General features: G+C 40.2%; 1 protein-coding gene across 2 annotated transcripts in view; it reads right to left on the bottom strand.

Moving 5' to 3' along the window:
- The window catches only part of PHKA2 (phosphorylase kinase regulatory subunit alpha 2), a 687,190-nt gene that overhangs the window by 217,478 nt on the left and 445,052 nt on the right, over positions 1–24,660 (bottom strand). For both annotated transcript variants that reach the window (XM_085622210.1, XM_085622209.1), the window contains exons 22-26: positions 20,293–20,426; positions 16,140–16,296; positions 5,573–5,652; positions 5,309–5,387; positions 5,059–5,188 (exon numbers count right to left, since the gene is read on the bottom strand). In XM_085622210.1, coding sequence (XP_085478336.1) covers positions 5,059–5,188; positions 5,309–5,387; positions 5,573–5,652; positions 16,140–16,296; positions 20,293–20,426 — 580 coding nt within the window. The remainder of the gene's footprint in view (positions 1–5,058; positions 5,189–5,308; positions 5,388–5,572; positions 5,653–16,139; positions 16,297–20,292; positions 20,427–24,660) is intronic.

Genomic DNA, 24,660 nt, shown 5'->3' with positions numbered 1-24,660 from the left:
GCGTCCAGCTGCAAGAGTTGAATCTAGGACTAGTTGTTGCAGACCCAGAACATTGAAATTGCCAGCAAGAGCCAGCGTCCAACTGCTAGTGAAATGTGTAATTGTATAGATTATGCCCATAATTTACAATGCTGTTACCTGTTCGTTGTAACTGTTTTATGACCATATATCTTAAGGTGACATTTAAAATGGCCATGGCCTTACAATCCTACTCGGTAACATGACTGGAGGCCCGTGGGGAGAGCAGCATTATTCACAGTAAACAAAGAACAAGAAAATGAGCTCATAAAACCGAATGCACAACATGTATAGCTGACAACCCTATAGGTCACATGAATTAGCTTCCTAATGGGACAGAGCTGATTTACCCATTTATAGAGTGGAGGCCGAGGGCGTAATTTACAGCGGGTAGTGAACAAACTCAGAGCGCTGAGGGACACAAAAACACAAATTAAAATGCCAGGACATAGGCAAGGACATTAAACACGCGTTTCATTACAATTATTATTAATGATTTATTTCCTTCCACCTAGCGGTACCTGTTCACTACCATATTGCCTTACTGGCTGAATTAAAACATCACCTGCTGTTTGCAGAATGCAAAAAATGGTTTGAGAACGTGAATCAAATTATACGAATAAAAAAATAATGGAGCAAACAGAATAGTGTGCATTTCAAAATGCCGACCCGGTTGACGCTTCTAATTATCATTGTATATCATTGATCAATTCAGACATGGGTAGCAAAATAATGCACTAGTGATTATATTGAAATAGTTTTGCCTCCTTTGTGCTGTGAAAAAAAAAATATCGATATTTTAAATTATGCTGTACATTCAGATGACGCTCGTTCCAACCCCCTCACAAGAATAACAAATGCTGTGCGCCCTGTCTCGATTCAGATTGTTGCACTGCTGGTTATCTATGGAGCAGGCACTCATCCCACCTAGAATATATCATAAGGTGTTGTACTAGACTTCAAAAACATTGGGAAGTGGATTCAGTTGGAATTCTGGTGGTGCTAGTCGAAATGGAAGTCTAATACAGAGGTATGCTTATGCTCTATCCCAGAGGAGCCGTCTGCTACTGAGAAGGAATGATACTCATTACAGCGCTGCGTCCTGCCGAGAAGCGCTGTGCAAGCTTTCAAATCTAAGCAGCGCGGACACATACTACCTGACACAGAGGCGCAACTAGAGCCAAATGTCAGGGTGAGGGCTACGAAAAATTTCGCGGGGGGGGCTGATTCACCCAGCAATATGCAGAGCGGAGATGCAGGGATGCTAAGAAGGGGTGAGAAAACACAACAAAGCCTGGTTAGCAAATAAATGGTCTTTTAAAGACCTGTGTAGTACTCGGGTGCGGCTTTGTGTGTACCCGGGAAGCTGCCTCAGCCAGGGGGGGTGGGGGTGGGGGGGTCTGAAGCTCTTTGAGCCCATTAATTTGTCCCCTGAGGCCACAGAAATACACTTGCCGAACAGATGCCGAATTCAAAAGAAGGGCTGGGGCAGCAACAAAAGGAACAGGGGCATGGCAACTCTAGGCTGAAGCACGGCAGCCAGGCAAAATTTACTAGTATTTTGTAGTTTTTACATATTAATACAGACAAAGGAAAAATTGTTTTCCGTCTGTATTTATATGTAAAAATCAGTTTAAACGGAAAACCGGGAGCCCTAATTATGATCTAAAAATTGCGCTGATTGCTGGGTTACTCTGCTCGCGTAATTCTGGGTAATTTCAAGTAATTATAGTACAGCAAATTACACAAATTATGCAAGTTACGCCCACCCCTAATGAAAAGTCACAATCCAAAAATAGATCAGAGACAAAATTGAATACATAAGGAATGCAAGAAAATCATTAAATTTACTTTTTAGCCTCTGTGGGTCCACCTAAAACACTTTTTACATGCTATGCTTCATATTCTGAAGACAGCCAAAGGCATGTATTTGGGTGCACATTTCAGAGGGGGTATATTGTTATTGGATACAACAAAATTATAATATGCCAAGTCATCTGACACGTATTCGGAGGGATCAAATGTTCTGGGAGATGGAGATCTTAGAACTAAAATTTTGGTGTATTCTTCTCAGGGAGGTTAAGTCTCCAGCATCACAAAAACTGCTGCACTTCTTAACTATCAATTTGGTATGATATTAGGTAACTCTCATAATAGCCCGTTTTTGTAACCCTTCAAAAGACACAATCATGCATTGATATATTTGTTTGGTATCCAAGATTTCAAGATCCACAAACGTATTACTAAGCCTGAGCTGACACTGAATGTTATCACAATGTATCTTGCCAAGACATTTCAGACAGTGTGGGTTCAGCTGACTCCCTTTAAGCTTCCACTGGTAATTTCCATTCTGGTGTCTATACCATGAAATCTTTCCATACTGGCAGCTTCCTAGCTCCAAACCTTTGCTGTGCTGTCCACACTGGCTCTTATGGCAGCTGTCTTACATGAAGCAGCTAATGTAATTACGGGTAGAAAATTACAATTAATCACCCCAACTTAATGAAAACTTCACTGGCTCCCCTTACCAGCCTCCATCAAATTTAAGAGGTACTGCATTATCTTCAAAGCCACTTGTATCAGGATGTCAGACTGTTTTACAGAGAAGGAAATCAGGTATAAAGGAACATTCTTTGAAGTTGAGAATCTTTTGTCCAGGTGCAACGTGACACAAAAAAGAAAACTGAGACTAAGATGGCCATAGGTGAGAACTTGGGTGTTTTCACTATCACTAATGGCAGTTCAACCAGTTCACTTTTGGGTATTACAAGGAGCTCAAGCTGAGTAAAACGGTTTTGATTATGGTGCAGGAGATATTTCAGGAATTCACAAATCTGCAGGGGAAGTTCTGTGACACACATATTTGCAGATAGTTATTCCATCCAATATTTCATGATGGTGGCATGAACAACAAAGTCACAAGTTTAATTTAAAGAGGTTGTCTAATGCATTTTTCTGTTTGAAGTAATGGTTTGGCCAGAAAGCCTTACCTCTACTTTCTATTGTGCCCATTTATTTTCTAGCAATTTCTAGACATTGTTCTTTTAAATATCATTTTACATTCACCATTATGCTTGCATAGCCACCCCTTCCCCCACATACCAGTGGCCTCAGGTTTACAGTTGGAAAATAAATATTTGGTGAAGGAAAGCAGTCTGTGGCCATAGTGTTTGACGAGTTTATGTGATGTAACATTTAATTTTATTATTTCCAGGTTATTAATAAATATCTGCAATTAATCTGTATTTGTGCTATACATTTAATCAGTGCTATAAAAAAAATTAAATAGTAAACTTTATTATATTTTTTAGATTTTTCCATAGACAGATTTCAGAGACCCCGGTGGCAAAGATCTCCAACATGAGAGAAAAAGTTACTAGTAGTAACTTTAACCTCGTAAATTCTGTTGTGTGGTGCTCCACACCCTCCCTCGAAGGGGTGGTGGTATGCTAAGTCTACACAAAGGTGTAAATTATTACTCAGAAATGGTGAATAGAAAAAAGGTGAGGAGTTACACCTACACATGGGAGTGGATATACACATGAGTAAATTAACATGTATATTTACCTGAGAGTATCGGTTCTAACTGCTTAAGTAGTAAAACTACATTTTAAAAGTGTTGAGCCACAATCAATTTCACTGCATCCATTGCTGTACAAGCAAGAGACTCTCCATAGCCTGCCAACACTTCTAAGGATTATTTCACATTCTAGTCTGCACATGCTTGATATAAACAAATGATATGCTAGTCAGTAGTGTTAGGGCTTGCTAGAAGGTCTGCATTGTCAAAGGCAATATGGACCACTGAGCACCCCAGATGAGACTTTGGAAGAATTCGAAAAGGAAGAAGACTGATTTGACATGGTGGGTATAATGCAAAAGAAAGGACATGAACCACTGAAGGATAGTTCCTCCAATTCTGAAAATCCCTTCAAAAGAGCCAAGGGGTGTATCATGACAAACAGGGGTACATACTGAAGAAAGGCAGAGGAGGATAAACATGATGGAAACTATCTCTTCTCCAATTCAAGCTACAGATGACTCACAGAGCCATATATGATTTTAGTTGCTTGAATATCCTAACAATGGAGTCTTTACAAGAGGTGTCATATATATTGTGCAAGGTTAGGCAGTGGGCTTGATGGAATTTGAGATACGGTGGAGGACTGAAGAGTGTCTACTCTGTCTGCAAAATAGGCCAGTGGATGACTTCGGCTAATGTGTTTGCACATGGGTTGAAGATTGGGTGGCAAAGTCCTCTATTAGGATATAAAGTTGGAAGCATTATGGTACACTTGCATGGCTTTAACAAAATCATCTTGAAGATGGAGAGACCAGTGCATAAAAGAGTTGGGTGGATGCAGGAAACAGTTATGCAGAGTTTGCATGATAGGGGGTCTTATGGAAGATGTGGTCAGTGAAGTCTGCAGTTGGATGGCAATGGCACCAATGAGGATAGTGATGCTTCAGGATGCAGATACACGTTTAATTCATATTCTGGTTGGCCCAACAACTAGGTTATTTTTACATATTTGTTGCCTATTTGTTAATTAGAATTATGTTTTAGAAGCAACAAAATGAAGATGATGTGGAATATTAATTATTGCCTTCACCTTAAGAGTTTTTGGCTACATAGATGTATGGCTTGACCACCAGTTATTCACTACCTGGTCTATACAGTGGATCAAACTCTGAGTGGTTCCACAAATCCTCAAAGAGATGGTTTCACTGACAACACTGTTGATCTACAGCCACCCCAATAATACATTTTCTGCCTCTTCACCCTATATAAATACCATCTATGCATTTCTCTTTGCCTTCAGATGAACCAACAGTATACTGTCTATTTTTGCAGTCCATCATGAAACAGGGATGAATTCTTGAGAGATTGGTGAACAGACTAGTAATTCTAATACATCATTTAGATACTGTTGTAGATATAATTCATAAGGTTGTCAGACTGCAGTAACCATACAGTAAGAGAAGGAAGATGTCGAGTAGAGGACTAATAGACTTGACACAATCATTGCAATGGTGTACCTGAGCAGTTCAGACTGCGGGCAAGTTCTGTAGCCATCACCTGAATTATAAGCCCAATGCGGAGCCGGAGCATCTCTCCAAAGAGGCTGGGTTGTGACCGGACAAACATAGCCAAGTAGACCATTATTTCCTGACACAGATATAGGGACAGAGAGAGTAGATTCAGAACATTAGTTTTTTAGTGACTTAGCTGCAAGAACCATATCTTCTGGTTAGAACAAAAACACAGACTGTCTCTGATGCATTTTACCTGTGTTAGAACAGCTATGCTGATATCATCACCACTGGCTTCGTAAATGAGTGTTGTGAGCTCATCTGGAGGTAAAGGGCTGAAAGTATAAAAGTATGTATGTATATTTTATGCACTGGTTTGAGCTACTAGATAAACTTCTTAACTTAAGCTGATTTATACATCTAAAGTAATATATATTTCTTAAGTTTCAACTCTTACATGAAGCAGATGAGTGATATTAAGTATCTGATACAAAAGAGAGACTATTAGAATGATACCTACGCTGTGATGGTCTTTTCACGAGGCTCAGGTGGCAACCCCACAGTGAGTTGCTTCTGGTGAGACAGGATGTCTGTACATGCCTGGAAGCATACAGATGAAGTGAATCATTCATCATATCACAATAAACAGGAAAAATAGACTCACAATTTAATAATTCTGAACATTAGGCACAACTGGAGACATACAGAATGATTCCTATATTGCCAAAGGGGAGTATTTAGGCTAGAAAATCAAAAACTACTAGGAAAAGAAAAACAGATCTTTTGGCACCATAAGTGGATGAAGAGTCAAACCAGAATGGGCAAACCATTCATTTCGAAGAAGGAAAAACAAAGTAACAGTGAAAATGCCGAGTAAGGCGAGTGGAACTGGAAAGGCAGTTTATGATTTATTATTGATAGTCCCCTTTTGCTGTGGGTACATAGATGTAAAATGTAAACAATGAGTGCTGTTTCTATTTTATCAGTCAACGTCTCTGGCCTCTTCAGGAGCATATACTCACCTCGGTCCTCAACTACGTCTTCTGTCTCATACAATGATCACTGCCATTGGCAGCAGTGCCTCTTAAGATTTTGAACAGGATCAGCACCATGAGTGCAAAAGAGCAACAAAGAAAAAGGAGGTCACAACACATAGCAGTGTACTAGAATGTGTCTGGGTATAGATGGATAGAAGCTCTAGCAGCAAGTGTAGGAGGATTTGCATATGCATTTGAGATCTTTTTGTTCTGCACCTAAAAGAGCACAGTAATGCAATTTGAAACTAACAAAAATAGATAATTAGAATGTCTTGAACATTTCTGCATATCCCAGGAAGATGAGTGTGAGAAGGTGGAATATTAGTTGAGTGTGGCTGGGAGTCCACCACAAGTAATAATGTCACTATCTTGTTAGGTCCAGTAAAGGTTTAAAAAAGACATGACATGCAAATGACAAAAATCCCATAAGGGGAACTGGAGATATACAATTTTTAAGCTTTATATTAAAATAGTGCCAAAAAGCGTTAAGCGCAAATGAGGGTCAACTTGATTGGGACCTAGAACCGAATTTGGGGCCGACAGCGAGAGCGTGCGGGTCGGATACAGCTATCAGGTTAGAAGATTTTACCTTTGGACTTAAGTTTTGAAAGTGGAAGCAAAAGTCCTTGAGTGGAGCAAAGGTTCAGGCTGTATCTGAGAAGGGCTCTACAACGTTAAATACATGTTAGACGAGGTCCCTATGAATCCATTGGTTTAGACAGAAAAAGCACCAAGCGGTAATGTTCATAATTTGAGTCCAGTGAGGTTCTCTTGCCAGCTGGATACTTTTGGCACCTTCTTCAGTTAAGTTTTCGATGTTCGTACTTAGTCACTTTTTGTAAAGCTTGGAAACCTTCAGGGGACAAGGCTGCAGGATGTAGGTAACAAAGGCTCCACAATGTCGCATACCTTCTCAGCGAAATCCCGCTGAACAGAATTTGCTGCTGAGCTCCAAGCAGGAGAAACCTGAATCATCAGTACCACAGCAATACATCTTGGCCAGATTGACTTGATAGGTTTGTCCTGGTCTTCCGGACCTCTTTGGAGACAAAAGGTTTTTAAGTCCCAGGTTATTCACGATGTTGGAGGGTTACACTTTGGCACAATTAAGTGGCCTAGGACATCAGAAACAGCACTTGGAGGTGATGGCTCACTCTGGCCAAAGCCACCAGCAGGGTGCAGGGCAGTTCCAGTTGGAACTGGTGAGCTGGGCTCTTCAGGTAAAGTCTTTTTGCAGTTTGTTGTGGTCCTATAGCTTAACAGGAGATCAGCCATCTGACCACTGGAGTCCACTTCTTTGTCTTATGTGCAAGAGGGTGGATATACAATAATAATCCAGCGGAATGGATAGGTAGGGGAATTATTTCTAGAAGGAAAATTAAATTAATCCATCACATGGACTATAATTAATGTTCAATTATTTATTCTGACTTAGAAACCAACAAAATAGTATTTTTATATTTTAATTTGGACAATACAAACAATTATATATACACAAATTATATATACAAAAAAAACACAACAACGCTTATATCTGTACACAAACATCATTCCTTGGAACCCTAATTAGTATTACGGATGCAGAGAAACCCAGAACAATAATTATCAAGAGCAATCCGTATGAAAAGGAAGAATATAGCCCTAAATATAACACAGCCAATGGGAAATATAAACCCTCTTCCTAAATTGGAATGTGCAACAATTTCTTTTCAATTTCAATTCAACTTTTGAAGGGCTTCTCCTAATTTTGCTCAACCCTCTGGTAGCTTGGTACAGAGCAGTCAAGCTTAACTTAGAGGCAATGTGTAAAGTATTTGTGCAGCACTTCAAATAGTCATAAAGTGAAACACAACACAAGAAGAATCCCACACCAATTTAGAAAAAAATGACTAAACTTTAATAAATAATATAAGACCAAAGGGAAAACAATCCAATCAGTAGAACCAAAGATATGCAATCTTAAACTGTGGATATCTGGTCACGCTAGACCGGGACAAAGTCACAAGTTTAGGTTTCTTTAGTGACTTTAGGGGTTCACTAGTTGAAGTGGGTACTTTACCTGTCACCTAACGCCACATTTCTTACAGGAAAGAATTACATTATTTGGAAATATGTCAATTTCACAACCTACTCCACATCACTCGAGACTGAAGATAGAAGATCTCAACATTGAATAGTAGAGAAAGGAGCAGTCTGACCATCTAAATACTTGCTGATTAGGCTCCACTGCTTTAGCCCCCCCCCCCAAAATGCACTGAATCAGCTATCTCACTCCATTTCTTTCTAATATTAGTGCCTTTCCTTGTTCAATGACATGGTCAAGTTACTCTATGTCTAATAACCACCATAAGGATCACTGTTTGAGTGGGGACCTCTGGTTCTATGGGCACTTCAGAACACATTTGAAAAGCGGAGAAAAACAAAGGATTTGCTCTGGAGTCGATGATGTGAATGGTGTGAACAGGGCACTCATGTTACCACTGATGCTAACTGAATATATTCTACTTGATTTATGCAACACATTTCTAGGTTGTCTTTGAAGGCTTTGCAGGCCTCCCAAGTATTAACAGAAGAAGCATAAGGTCAGTAGGACCGTATTATATATTTGTCTGTCTAATGTTTGAATTGAATTAAGGGGCATTTACAAGGGTCAAATATGCCCTTTACATTCATCCCATCATTCATAGCCACTCATGAGTTTATTGTTGACATATTTGTTTAGCAACATTGAATCACGGTTGTGAATGAGGTATGTGAACTGACAAAAACATTAGTTTTGTCTTTTGTAAACTGGAGAGGGCAAACATGCGTTACTATCACAGAAAACAGTGCAGATACAGCATGGGAAACAGCAATTGAGGCTTAAAATTCACAGACACACACAAAGGCACACACATATAGACACACACACATCAAGTACAGTGCAGGCAGAAGCAATGAATGAAGGTTCGTTCCCACATACAGAACAGGTGGTTCATGTGTAAAAGAAAAGCAATTTTCCCGCTCACGCACAGAACAGCTGCTACAGAAGCAGAGGAAGTATATGCTACCCTCACTCACGTACACTGAATGGTTACGGCAAGGCCAACAGCAATGCTCAATTACCCCACACAACGCCAGCAGTGTCCTATTGCTGGAATCAGGGCAGAAACCTGGTGCCCATAGAGTACACTTCGCTAAAAGAGATTTTATCTGTGAGGAACTTATAATACTGAAACTTGTGGTTATCTTAAAGCAGGTCTTTTTTTGCTGAGTAATCTGTCTTCAAATTATTTTCCTCCTTGTTTCTTCTAATATGATTCTTTGGAGGGTGGCTTGCTTATAAAATATAATTGGCAGGACTTGTAACAGGAAACAAACCTACAGCCAAACAGTTTCTATCTGAAAAATTTAATGCGAGGATCAATAGCTTTGGAGTTTGAGATTCACGCTAATCCCATTGACCATGATTTATAGTATGTACAAGCATTACCCACCCTAGCAGGCAGTTCATTTTCTTTTCTGTGTGGTCTTCTCCAGTGAAAAATAGCACCAGAATGCCATGTCTCAAGCACCTGACTGATTCTGAATTACTTTCTTTTTATCATCAATCTAATGTAATGTTATGAAGTAATCATCCAAAATCAGATATTGAGCTGTGAGGGGTGGTATAAGTAACTTTAAATACCATGAGGTGGGGCCTAAATTTAATCAATTCTCAGTAAAGTGGTGAAACTTTTAGAATCTAATAGTAGAAGTGCTACCATTTTCATGACTAATAAATTAAATCCCTGGATGATTCTCCATGGGTGGCGAGAGGTTTGAGGGAAATACTCTCCTTTGCTCAAGTCAAAAAAGGTCTTCAGGAACCCAGATCTGTAGCCCAAGAATAGTGTACATTTAACAAATGCTTCACAACAACATCCACGTCGTGCAACATACAAGACTGGGTCCAGCACAAATGACCTCTGCCACAACTTCCAGCATACCTCAAGTGAATTTCAAAGAAATATGTTTATATTTCAATTTGACAGGGGAGGCGGAGCTTGCCTGGCTTGAAGATGGCGGTTTGAACGGGTGGTTCCTTCAACTGCATTTAAAATACTTCAGTTACTACAGCGACAGGGGAAGTAACAATGCTGAAAGTAGTGGGAAGCTGATGTTGCTGACTTTAGTGGTCCAGGGACATGTAAAGCTGAGAATTCAGGGACAAAGAGGTGCATGGATCGGAGCGAGCACCCACGCGAATTCCCTCCAGAGGTATGGGTTTCTGAGGGTACGGACGACTGGAGACAACTAAGTTTAAGAGAATTGATGGAGCAGCCTTGCAAGGAGCTGCACCGAAACACGGACAGCAATGATCCAATATAACACAAATGAGATTGTTCAATGGAACAATAAACGCTGACTAACCACTTTTCCCCAGAGAACTGCTCAGGTGAGTGCGGTGCATGTGTGTCTCTTTACTGGCAACAGCGCCCTGTGATGCACAGAAACAATAAGCAAATACTGGACTCTTGAGGCTGCCAATTTTCCACTCTAGGTGCAGCACTGGGTGAGAAAAGTCAGGACAACCCTAGGGTTGACAACCTAAAGAGGTTTATGGAACTGCAGGTCAGTCAGCAACTTGCTTGAAACTGGCCTGGACCCAGGCCGATGGGATACAGGATGAGAGCACTGGGGCTGAAACACACAGTGATGTGAATGGGACAGTTAGACAGATACCACTTGCACCATTATGACATTCAAAAGCTCACAAAAGAACCTCTGGTGTGTGCTGTTGGGGATGCGGAGTACTCATTGTGATGATCTCACACCCACGTGGTGGTGGCATGATCAAGATGAGAAAAACTGATAAATCACAACCCATATTGGCGTTTGACCCCCAGAAAATCCACATGCAGAAGGGATTATGAGGGCACCTCAAAGAAGATGGATTTGAATATATCCTAACCTTGATAAAAGACATGCGTCACAGCCTGCCAACCATAAAGAGCAAAATAGATGCTCTAACCTAGAGGATGGACAGGATGTCTGGGATGGACACTCACACGACTAGGCTGGACATGGTCAAACCACGTGACACAGAAGTCGAAGACGAAAATCCAGCATAGAAAGCAAATCGGTCTAAGAAGCAACACTTGCAATTGTCCAGGCCAAAAACAATGATCTAGAGGTGCGCTCACAGCACAATAATCGTAGGAAACTTGGAGCAATTTGTGAAATACTACTACTTGACTTTCTAGGCAAGTTAATTTTTCAGGAGTCTTCATAATGGAACGTGCCAATTGATCCTTGGTGCCAAAACCAATATCAAGAACCAACATTTCATAATAGCCAAAATACTAAATTATATGGACAGTGATGCAGCTTTGAGGCAAGCCAGGGAATTAAAGAAATTACAGCAAGCTGGCATAGAGATATCACAGTACTGTGACTTTACACAGCACTGAGGGCATTACTCCAAACTAAAATTAAGTGACAAGAAATGAACAATGAGTACAGAATGATATAGCCTGCCTGCCTCAGAATGGTTATTGATGGCAAGCCCTGTGTCATCAATGACTCACAGGTGGTGCTGAAAGAGATCAAGAATCAAAATACAACTCAGGAATGACTGCTGATACAAGGGAGACATACTCTGGGTCATGACCAAATGTGCATCAATGTCTGCCTGTACACAGTGTACTGCTGGGGTGCTTACATTGTACACAGAAGATAATAATGCTACTCAAGAACTCTTGAGCGAATAATGATCAGAGACACAGACACATAAAGCAATAAGAGAAATCTATGCATTTGATTGTTCTTTCCTGAAATGTAATTGATAGTTGTCCAGCATTAGTTTAAAGTAAGTATGATGTGTGCTCCCATACGCTGGTATGCGTCAGGTTCCTGTCAATACTATTAACAGGCTATGTACGTTTCCCTGGGCTGGCCGGCCACTAACCTGACATGTGGTCCCTGCTACACGAGCACTGGGGTTGCACCTTACGTGCACTGCCCCTGTTTGTGCCCCACAATGGTTCAAAGCGAGAGGGAATGGGAGGATGGGAAGGAGGCAAAGGGTCACTGCAAGATGGGGACAGCGGTGTGTTGGAAAAGTTTGGAGGATGCCTACTGACAGTTCACTATATGTATGGAATATACTGGGCAGCTTTAAATCAGATTGGAGCAGGCAGCAATGTGCTAAGCATACAGAATAGTGCAGTAATGCGATTATGGTACCTAGCATTGGCACAGTCCAGTCTACTTAACGACTTCTCACATGGAATGTCCGAGGCCTTAACAACCATAGAAAGGTGAGAAAAGGAGCAGACTACGTTAAGATACACGCAGTGGAAATTGCTTTCCTACAGGAAACACAAATGGACCCAATCACCACACTGAACATTTGACAGAAATTGAAAAGTAAATGCTATGGAGCAGCTTTTAGCACGCATGCCAGAGGTGTCTTGATATGGATATGGTATGTGGAATGATCTACATAATATAGTAGTGCATTACCAATGCCATATGCAAATATAGGGCAGGGGGACCTGACCTGTGCATTAGACCCGGGTTGTGACTGATCTGCAGGCCCACATAGGTTCCCTTCAGCTATGGCACGCATACTATTGGAAATAATGCAACAGGAGGGGCTGGAGGACCCCTGCCAACAGTGTCACCCTGACGGTGCAGAGTACGTATATTATTCTGCTGTGCACAAAATGCACTCATGCATAGGTTATCGTTTAGTATTTAGAGACATTGTGCCAAGGGTCCAGGCATGGGAGAAACTGGAAGGCACACACTCAAATAATTCCATGGTGTCCCTAGACTTTGCACTACCTAGCACACAACACACAAGTTTCAGCAGGTGATTCTTGTCGACTTCCCTACTCGATTCAGTTTTTTTTGTGTAAAACTAGTCCCTGTCATGGTGAAATACTTTAAACACAATATAGGGTCTATATTAAGTGTTCAGACGACCTGAGAGGCCTTTAAGGTCTACATCCTAGGGGTGAGCATTTCCAAGTTAGCATGAGTATTAAAATCTATACAAGACCATTTGTCTAGACCAGCGGCTGACCTAGCTCGACTGGAAAGACAGCATGAAATATGATGCGACGAATGTGCACTGGGGGACATGCATATGAAATTTGTCAGAATACCAAGAGCTGGCAGATAGAGAGATTAGGTAAATGGGGAAATATGCAGTTGCCAGAAAATATGGAAAGGCCAGGCACTCCCTTGGTACACTAATGTGCCCCAAGCAGAAGGAGTGATCACCAGTGTGCGCTTAGACACTGGTAGATATTATGCAAAACAAAACACATAGTAGACAGATTCCGACAATATTATACAGATCCATATACCTCCTGCGTGTGCTTCACTACATAAGAATCAAAAGAATATTTAGACGATCTTACCATCACCTGGCTGGAGCGCTCCGAGTACCGGGCACAGACAGATCAAACGTTACCTTTCAGAAAGAGTTTTTACTAGAACTGACCCCACATTTAATAACATTATTTAAAGAGGTGTTACAGAATGGTTGCTTACTGCCTACAATGAGAGAAGTGCTAATAGTCACAATATTAAAGCCTGGCAAGCCGGCAGACTTGTGCTTATCATATTGACCCTTGTCATTACTAAATACAGAAACCAAAATATTCACAAAAATATTGGCAGATCGGCATAGCACAATGATGTTGGACCTAGTCTTGCTGGAGCAGGCTGGTTTGATACCCGGGAGATCCAATGTGCTCAGTCTCCAAACATTCTTTGGCGCAGTCTCCCAATCAGACTCACAGGACGGAGCAGTGGGAATTCATGTTCTCTGTTCTGGCTAAAAGTGGGGTAGGAAATATTTATCTAAAATGAGTCTGTCTTCTCTGCACTCATCTGGTGGCCTGTGTCCAAGTTAATGGTGCAATAACAGAAACCATACAAGTCGGGAGGGGTACATGACATGGGTGCCCTCTTTTCTAATTGCTTTAAGCTCTAGTAGTGGAGCAACTCGCAGGCATGTTAAGAGTATAACACGCAGAAAGAGGCTTAAAATTCCCTAGGGACGTACTCATACTGTCTACAAATGTGAATAATATGCTACTGTATGTCTTGGACCCATTGTCTCACTATGGTAGTAACTGAGATAGTACAATTTGGGAGACATGATGGTCTCAGGGTAAACTGGGACAAGTCATTGATGTTCACCCTTACTGCAACCACAACACATTTCATGGTGGAGTTCTGCCTGGAGTGTACAGAGAAGCCGGTGCACTATACTATTCAGCTGTGGCGCCACAATAAAGTAACTCACTGAGGACATTGATAGGTGGATTAAATTACCCCCACTGTTGCTGGCAGGCAGGACTGCAATAATCAAAATGGTTGTGCTACACCAACTGCTCTTTCTGGTATTAATTAAACCCCTACGGCTCCACAGGACATTCTTCCACACACTGCAACCATTGTTAATCAAGATGGGAGGAGCTTCTAAACAGCCACAAATTAAATGGTTAAAGGTTTCGCTGCCATTTGAACGAGGAGGTTAGCACCCCAGATTTGGAATTATAATATAACGTGGCACAAAGTTTGTTTGCTCATTACTGGCAGCAGGGCCTCCCTCACTTACCACATTTTTGGCTGGAGAGGGATGTAGCAGGGCTGCAGACAGTATGTGACACACTGTTTAGCACCCCTCCCCAAAAATATAACATTGTCGACCCAATTAGCTGTACAATACAAACATGGCATTGGCTGCTAACACATAGTTGGGGGAAATTATACTCTACAGCGATGAAAGTTCAATGGTGTACATGGCTACCAGTATACCTGGAGAGAGATGTTCTGGAACAGCTGCGAAGGCTACAAATTAACACATTGGGAAATATATTTATTGCCACCAGCTAGATAACTCTTGACTTGTTAAAAGAGCGAGGATAATGTCACAACTTTGGAAAAAGAAATGTATTACAGGATACGCCATGCCTTTGGAAGTACGCTTGACAATGCACTGAAACAGCCTTCCTCACTTAGCATGCTTATGTCCATAATCCAAAATACTACCCATAAGGGCATCTTATCTTGGTTATGTGCACTCACAACTCAAACACCACTACAAACATAAAAAAGTACCCAGGAATGGGCAACTGATTTAAAACAACACATTACAGACGAAAAATGGCTTTAAGGCTACTCATCAATTAAAATATATCACTACACAATAGACACAGGTTGATTAATTTAAAATATGTGAAAAGATATTATAACACCCCAATTAAATTGCATAGGTCTGGTTTTACCGATAATTCCACCTGTGCAAGATGTAAGGATATGAAAGCAGACTGTATATACATAGCATGGGAATGCCCAGACGTAAGGGCTTACTGGGACAAGATATTCACTGACATAATCCAAGTAATAGGGATCCCGGTAACTTGCAATCTGCTAAATGCTTTCCTAGGATATGTAAAGGATATACCAGTCATTGTTATAAAGTTCACTGCATTGACCATATTCTAAGCTAAGTGGTGTGTGGCGATGAGGTGGGGTAAGGGGTCAATACCAACAATAAGAGAATAGCACAACAACCTGGTATACTGTAATGAAGCAAATGAGAATCACAGTCTGCTGATGCATCCCCAGCCCAGACCACGAAACATATAGGGACCATATGAGGCATATGTAGCTCAATGCACTGCAGAAAAGATTGATGGATATGGTACACCAGACAATGTGTGACTAACACTCCCATATGTAAATGTACTGTGTGGATGGAGGATGGTAGTAAATTGCTCATGTTCTGTGGTCTGTCTGACCCTTCATTATTTGCAGAAATGTTGCATGTCGACTGCACTGTAATGCATTTCTTACAGTACAAAACCTGGAAATACTGACGCTGTACCTGTATTTAATTCATAATGTATCTGTATCAACACTTGTGATGTTTACAAAGAAAATGTATAAAATAACATGTTCAAAAATCTATTTGAAAACAGATTTTCCAAATGCTATCTTATTTACACATATATCTAGCGCGTACTTAGTAGTTTATGGGACTACACAAAGTTTTAAATAATGTACCTCTGCAAGTACTTCCACCCTTTTTTTCAAAATGCCAGAGATGTAACGGATCAGGCCCCATTCCCGGTTCAGGCCGGCCTTGCTGTAGAGTTCACTGAGGAGACTGTGTACTGTGATTCCATACTGCCCAGAGAGATTGGTGTCCCAGTCAGGGCCTCTGTGGTCAAGAAATGATAAATAAAACATATTTTGTTATGTAATTAATAACAATTTGTTGCTGCAATATTTGATATATATAATGCAGAAATTTTAGACAATATAGAAGGCATTGAAACTAATGTAAAAAGTTGACATCAGATACTGTTTTACATTGAAAAAAAAACAATTAAAAAAAATCATGTGTACCAGAGGACATTCTAATCAGCACATACCCTTAAACTGACACACTCATCGTTTCCACCAAGTGTTGATAAAATTGACACCACACATACAACCAACAGGTCATAACTAGAATGATTGCCACAATGTGGTGCTGAATAACTAGGATTGAGCAATTCCAAGGCAGTGATCATTCTCCTAACCAATTAGGAGCAAGTCTATCATTGTTTCTCAACTGTTACTTTTGTGAAACATAGTGCTCACCCTTAATCTGTAAACTGTCTACTTTTATATTCAAGGCAACCTAGCCCATGCAATTTTACAATAAATGTGCCACTTTGGTGCCCTAATGTCAGACCAAAGCACAGAAATATCCTATAGCTTGAACACTACTTGCCACCACAATAGTCATCGTTTTGGGGCAATGTGCTTTAAAAGCTTAACTCACCCCCGCCGCTTCCACTTTTGATACAGAGCTCGGTGTGTTCGATAGGGCAATGAGCTTTAAAATGGATGGCTGATTCCAGATGCATCCACACCAGCACATCCTTAAGGAGCACAGTCCATGGCACACAATTCCCTTAAACTGCCCTGAAAGAAGTTCGATCTCTGGTTAAGGCATAATTATACTCAGAACAAAAGTTGCTTCATCCCTATTGGATCTTCCAGAGGAACAACAATCAGCTCTATCCTCATTGCCAGCTTGTAGGTCCTTATAGGAAACTTAGCAACATTGAGTAGCCAATGTGTGCTTTCAATGAGTCCACATTTTGCACATTTGATGCAAAATGGGTTTTTTTTTAATCAAAACTATTCAGTATCTCACTGGCAGAGTTCCAGCATATTTTACACAGTATGATGTGTGTTGTGCGTTAACATTTTCAGCATGCCTTATGGTCAAAATATCACGAGACATACAATTTAGTCAATGCATTGCTCTATGTCTAGAATATAATGCAACACAGGCCAGAGATGTCTAAGGCAAAGATAAACACAAGAGCAAGAGGATGATTATCTGAATCTCAGAAATATTGCCCATATCTGAAAATATGACTCAAGTGCTGAAAGTCCTAAGTGATTCTTGTCCACTACTCCAGATAACAATTTACTTACTTACTTTTTGGGAGAATAGTCCTGATCCAGTGGCAGTTGGGGAGCACTTTTCAGATCAGGTAATTGTTATAAAAGTAACTTCAGCAGCAATGTTTGAAGTGTGCTTACCATGAATTTGTCTAATTCCCATCAATAGCTGCTCTTGAGACATCACAAAAGGTGAATACACACATACAGTCCATACATGGATACTATGTGATATATAGGTGGTTACCTCAACATGATTCAACCTATAGAAAGTTAGAGAAGCCAAGAGACTCTGCAAAAAAATACTGATAATCTTTGGAGCGGAAATTTTGTGTTTAACCCTAAAATGCTATATTGCTCAGTGATCTTTATGACAGTGGTTTTGCAAAAGCTCTGGTGCTCTTCTTATGCTTAGGTTATTTTGTAGGTTAGGCTTGCTATACCACAGGGGTTTAGGATGTTGTTAAGACTGCATTGCATCCTTGACAGCTGATTGAAGAGATTTCTTATGGGTGATTATTAAGCATAACCCTTTTGCAGCATAATAACTTTTAATTGGTTTGGCATTAGGGGATTGTCTTTTCTAAGCACTTAAATAACAGGTGTTACTATTAGCCAATTGGAAGGATAAAAGTCAGAGTTGGCCTTCAAACGCCTGATATGAAAGTCACAATCAGATTTCAGCACTAAGCGATTAAGTGAGCAATCTTACTAGCTTTAAAAGCGTAGAAAACCATGAAATTAACAGTGAAATTGAATTCTGAATACCAAACAGTTAATTATTAAATAATTAGAGAACTGTCAACTAAGTGAAGGCCTGCTATGTGCCTCAGTGGCCCATCTGCCATAAAGGTTCACACTCCTGTGGTGATACTACTTGACTATAACAGAGGATATGCATCCATCCCATGATTTTGGCCTTCTCCTAACTAGACCCAGAATCCTACACAATCTCCCTGATGTCAGAAACAGATAGAGGGAGCCTCAGCAAAAAAGAAGAGAACACATTTCATGGTCTTAAAGATGAAAAGTGAACAAATACATAATTCAGACTTTCCAGAAAGGAGCAATTTGTGTCTGTACGTTGCTGATCATAGGGCAGTAAAGGGATGTCATCACTAAGCACAACACTACACTAATAAAGTTCTCTCCACTCAGTCAGTAGTTTTTGGAAATCTTGATATATTGCTTTCAGCAGACAGAAGGAACAAACCTAAAACCCTGATGGACAGGAGGTTGATTTGCTTAAGGTTATCAAATACCTGAATGCATTCTGCATTTTCAACAAGTTTACCTAGATATGGCTCTTTCAAAATAGGGCTGTAATTTGGCAGGCTGCCTGGGTTGAATCTTTTTTCCTCAGGAATAGCTTGGTTGAGGATGTTTTTAATTTACAGGAGAATTCTCTGTTGAAAGTGACTCCTATGTAACTGCTCAGACCAGTATGGTGGCAGAAGATGCTTGGAGAACATTCTTGAATGAGTGTGAGGCGCATGGCTAAAAGGTGATTCAGCTATGGTGATAGTTTAAATAGTTCATTGGTTTCTTTTATGAAAGGTGGTTTGAATGAGCAGAAAATTGATATGTATTATTGAGGACCTTATTAGTAATGAGATATTATTACATACCTCCACAGGAACCTGGAGCCTGGGCCGACTCACATTAAGAAAGTCTGTGTCTAGGTATCAGATGAACACTCTGGTGATTGAGCTGGACTATTTTGATCAACAGTGAAATTAATGACTTAATGTAAACAGTCATGACCTAGGAGATCATACGTTTATCTGATTCAACCATGGATTTCTGATGAGTACCATCATGATTATAGGCAAGGCCACTGGAAACATGACACGGGGAGCACAAAATTATGTGGTAGGGTTGACTAAATTACGAATATAGCCGTTTACATCACATGCGTTTACAACGCATGCGATTACAGCGCGGTCATTACAACAACCGCGTTGTTACATCGCAGTACCATTACAACGCAAGTCGTTACAACGACTTGCTGTAGGGGGTGCCCTGGACTTAGGAATAGTATAATTTACTATTTCTTAGTTTAGAGCGCCCCCTAAGGCAAGTTGTTGTAACGACTTGCGTTGTAATGGTACTGCGATGTAACAACGCGGTCGCTGTAACAACAGCATTGTAATCGCATACGTTGTACCGCATGCAATGTGATGGCTGCTCACCCTAAATGACGCCACAAGAAAGGGCAAATTATGCGGCATAAAGCAGCATATTCTGTGTTAGGATTACTTCATTAACTAGTCATTTTTACTCATGGTAACACTGACTAGGCAAAGATTTCACCTCAATAACCAAATGAAGCAATAAGCAACTAAAAGATGACTTGTCATCTTTTGTAAAGGGCCTCCCATTGCGCGGGAACACATATCACCATGTTTTTCATGAAATTTGATCAGTTTGAGGAAGAAAAATGTGTTCGGCTAAAATCGGCAGATTATGCAGGAGATTATGGATTAGTGGCCCTGATTATAGGCCTGCAACATGATCTTTGCTCTCCTGATTTTGAGAACCTGAGGTTTTTTTTAAATGCCTTAGCATCTCTGAACTAGATCCATCACTGACATCAGATACTAAATATTTTATTGTTAGAAATCTCTAAAAACCAGACATAATACTTTGAATAATCATGTTTTACAATATTATTATAGTAACTAAATATTAATCACAGTCACAGATTTTGAGCGTCAAAGGGAAATTTGTGTAAAAGTTATTTATGTCAACGTACTTGATGACACACAAAATATACAGTATATCTGCTTGATCCTGGAGAGTAGGACATTCCTTTAGCTGTTGCACCAACTTCATACAGTCCACATTTCCATGCTCGTCTTTTGGCAAATGGAGGCCGCTATTGGGATCCTATTGGGCAACACAAGCACAAAGATCAGTAAACACAGTTTTGCTGATAAAATGACCATTTCACACACAAATGCTTCAATGTCATTTGTTCTGATAATACGTACTGTGATTTTGTGATGCACCGTTACTGTATACTACAGGCAGCTGAACACCAGGGCTCAAAATCAGCAAGTAGGATGCCAGCTAAATATGCCCCACATTAATCTCTTTTACGTAGAAATAATATTTGATAATGCAGTGCTGCATGTATGGTTTCTTTGGCAGTGACTAGGGTTTTTTGCAAAAAAGCAATATGGAAATGGAAAATTTGTAAAATGCATCAAAATTGTTGGTGCTCCTTCTTGTAGTGGTAAGCAGTACCTGCTGAAGCTCCTTTTTTGATTGTCTGAACATGCACCAAAAAGGCGTTTTGAGTAGTACACCTTTTGGTGTTTTAACCCAAGAAATGGTTGCATTGAGATTGTTTGTCCACAAATGAACATACAGAGGCCTAAATGTTTATTAATTGTTACAGGAATTGGTTTCTTCACTTCCTGTGTATTGTCATCAATTGTGGAAGTGGAGGGCCAAAATATGAATCATGGAAGTACGAATTATGCAGCACTGTGCAGCACGATCTACAGAAGTATGAACTAACTAATTTTAAATTTTAACATACATTGATATATTTTAAACTAACCTAAAAGCTATGCAAAATGAAAGGTTTCTTAAGCGAGACAAAAACACATTCATGAGATCCCATTAAAATTTTTATTTTTCAACAAATAATAATCTGGCTTGCCTGGTAGCTCAGGAGCACAAATGCATTACCTTTGTGAAAGAAGTAATTTTCATGACAAAATAAGGAATCAATATTCCCACCATGTTTTAAATATCATAGTTAGATATGTGAGGGTTTATTTCATGCTGCAGATGAAAGTGCAGCAAGTGAAGGGGCTGACTGGCAATTGTACTACTCTAGATTTCACTATAGGCTGCAGGCAAGGAGGCTGCTTACAGAACATTGACTGACAACGCCCAACTCTGCCACCATGGCCCCCAATCTATTCATGGCTTCTTGCAGTGTGAGGCTGGTTTGAAATTTTCTCCCAGGGGTGATTTTCGTTTCAGCCCAGCCTTGTTTAAATGGGGACATGGCTACTGTTTGGGCAACAGTTTTACCTCAATAGTTCCAGTTTAACACTTTGATACAGTAATCAGCAATTAAAACGTGACCTGTTAAACTTTGCTAAATGTCTGCGAGGGTAATGCATTTGGAGTGACACGTTTTTCTTAGCTATTTGAGGTGAATGCACAATCACACAGAAGACTCCACAGCCACATAATTGCTTGAATCCACTGGCTCTGATTATCATGACGCTAATGTACACAGCTTCTTAAAACAGATGTTTGAAACATGTTTCAGTAATAGAGAATTATTAAAATAAGAGGTATTTCAAAGAAGTTCATTGTATGGTTATGTTCCTTCTAGAGGGTTCCAAGTGTATGTAAGGATCATACAACATGGTCATCTTTACGCACAAACAACAATTACTTTTGTAATAAATAGTCTCTATTTTCGATATTGTAGTTCAGTCAAGTGAGTACACTGACGACTGCTCTCATACGTGCACAAAGATTGTTTCTAATATGCTAAATGTGTGTGTGTATGTGTGTGTATCTATATAAATAATACACACACACACAGTGAGAGTGTATGTGTATCTCTACATATATTACACACAAATACATAGTGTGAAGGATGCAAGAGAAATGCCATATGTCGTGAAGAAAAGAACCTTGAATCCACTATTGAAAGATGTCTTGATTCCACAATCAGTTACCATTCAGTTACCATCGAAAGAACAGTAAATCCCCTGTAGAAGTACTGCCAAGGGCGACCCAAACTCCACACATGGCTTCCCTGCCATACTGCTATTATATAGCCCCAAACTAACCCTCTTCCGTTCCCCTTTTTAGATATCGGCTGGACAACGCTTGCGCTGTCTTGAAGAGACATGCGGTATCTACTTTGTGAGCTCCAGCCCCCCTACAGGCTTCCCATTTGCTGGCTGCATTGTCGCTCTGCTATTCTTTCTCCACATTTGGCTATGGCATGCATTTGTCATGTCGCTTTTGTGCTTACTCCTCCCCGAGAGCAGTGGCCAAGTATAACATCCCTCTACTATAACTCATTTTATTACCATTTTAGATATTTATTTTTCCTTGGTAACGAGCCCTCATCAGGATCGCTGCTGTTTTCATTTGCTCCAGCGCCAAGAGCAGTTTGTTTTCATTAACCAATCCTTTACTTTTCCTTTGTCTATTATTGGCTGCGCATGAAAAGGGGCGAGGGCAACAGGTAATGACAGCGGGTGGTTTCATGGTGCGAGTGTGAATTTTCCTAACACAGACCTAGTACTTTTCCAGTAAATCCTGATCAGGTGCACTAAAAGTGCATTCAATCGTAACATCGGAGGCTCCCTGTACTTATATAGAACATCGTATTTCTTTTAGCTATTCCGTTACGAAATATATAAGTCAACACCTTCCTCCGTTTGCCGATAAAAGATCAGGATTTACTGGAAAAGTACTAGGCTATTTCCTCTATCACAGGTAACTTTAAGACTCATGGACATATGTGCGGTCTCCAGTTTCTTAATTCGGCAAAATGATGATTACCTTCTTACATTTTCTTCTCATGTTTTTCATATCTCTCGTTTTTAGGACAAGAGTTTTCTGTAAATCTTAGCCACTTTACACGGTTCAAATGGCATACTGTGACCTCTTCTTTTTTGTCAGTAGGAATCCTTCAGCCATCATCTAGACCATAATTACACAAGTTTGTAAGATGACTTAGACTCTTAGTGAATCTTGTCCATGCATGTCCAAACTTTTAAAATGAGAGGGACTCTCTGGTATATCAAAACTAATACATTTTTAACAACTCTATTCTGTATGTTGGGCACAAGATCGCAACCTTTTTCCTTTTTGGAGAAAATTCACACTTGTTGCATGTGTAACTGACACACTTTTTGGTTTAGGGACTATAAATATAATGTTTTAAGCGTTAACAGCGAAACACTGCGTCTCTTTTAAGACACTCTTGTGATATACCATTTTTCTTGGGTTTTTTGCTTAACTAGAGTAAATAGCGGGCATCCAATTTCAATATTCAATATTGTGATTATGTGTTTCATTCAGTGACTTTTGAGACGGAACCCTGATGAAGTCAATGCCGAAACGCGCGTAGCACAACAACATTCCGCCAGTTCCCGTATACCGTGTCTATTTGTCATCACACTGTTATATTGTGATCACAGATGTTATTACTTAATTATCTGTTGAAAATAACCAGGTCCTTAGGACCTTAGTATAGTAGTATCATGTACTATTAACTTGGCTAGCACGACACTGAATGACTGAAATCTTGTTTTTTATAAAAGTGAAATATATATATATAAAATATGAATAGATCAACTTGATTGACTATAATTACGTACACAAATATTCTAATATTCTCTCTTTATATAAAACTTTATCAAATAAATATTTATTTTGATTATACATTTCCAGACTCATTGTTAATGTTTTAGTTGAATTGAAATTGTTATGCCCGCATATGTTGCTATTCACTCTGCCCAGGTGTTTCCTTACCCGTTATTGTTTATTCCCTGTCAGAGCATATTCATCCTGCACACAGGAGCCCCAGCTCTTTCTCAAATTTTGGACTCGTATTGAGAGACATACGTTCTAGCAAGGGAACACATTTTGTGAAGTGCGCATGCACCACCCTTCCTTGCAGTCCCTTTAAGCAGATGGAACGGCAGAAGCGCAGGTATTGTCAGAAAGACTATGCTGCCTTGAGCTCATTGTTAGCTGGCGCAGGGGGCAGACTGTGCTTGACAGAGCTCGGTGTGGGCGTGGTGCAGACAGAGCAGCTCACATGCTATTAATGGCAAATGCCCAAGCGAACATCCCAGGGCCTGTGGCCTGCCCGGTGGGCAGCCCAAGCCTAACTCGAGCCCGTGAGCTGCTCCTGATGACAGAGTGTGTTGTGCCATTGTGATTCAGTGCATAGGTGGATAATATTGCAGCTTGGCTGACTAGATCTGCTTTCAAATAGTTTGTCCCTCCAGACATCGCCTGTGTAAATCGGAAGCAAATCTTTATTTATCGTGGCTAGAGGAGAACGTTATAGCTGTTTGCCTGAGGCAGGGTGGATTAATTTGTTTACATAAAAGGGCAGATCTTA

The sequence above is a fragment of the Triturus cristatus genome, chromosome 8 (genome assembly GCF_964204655.1).
Source record: "Triturus cristatus chromosome 8, aTriCri1.1, whole genome shotgun sequence".
Classification (NCBI taxonomy): domain Eukaryota; kingdom Metazoa; phylum Chordata; class Amphibia; order Caudata; family Salamandridae; genus Triturus; species Triturus cristatus.
The sequence above is the reverse complement of the archived record's forward strand: the minus strand, read 5'-3'. Positions and strand labels throughout refer to the sequence as shown.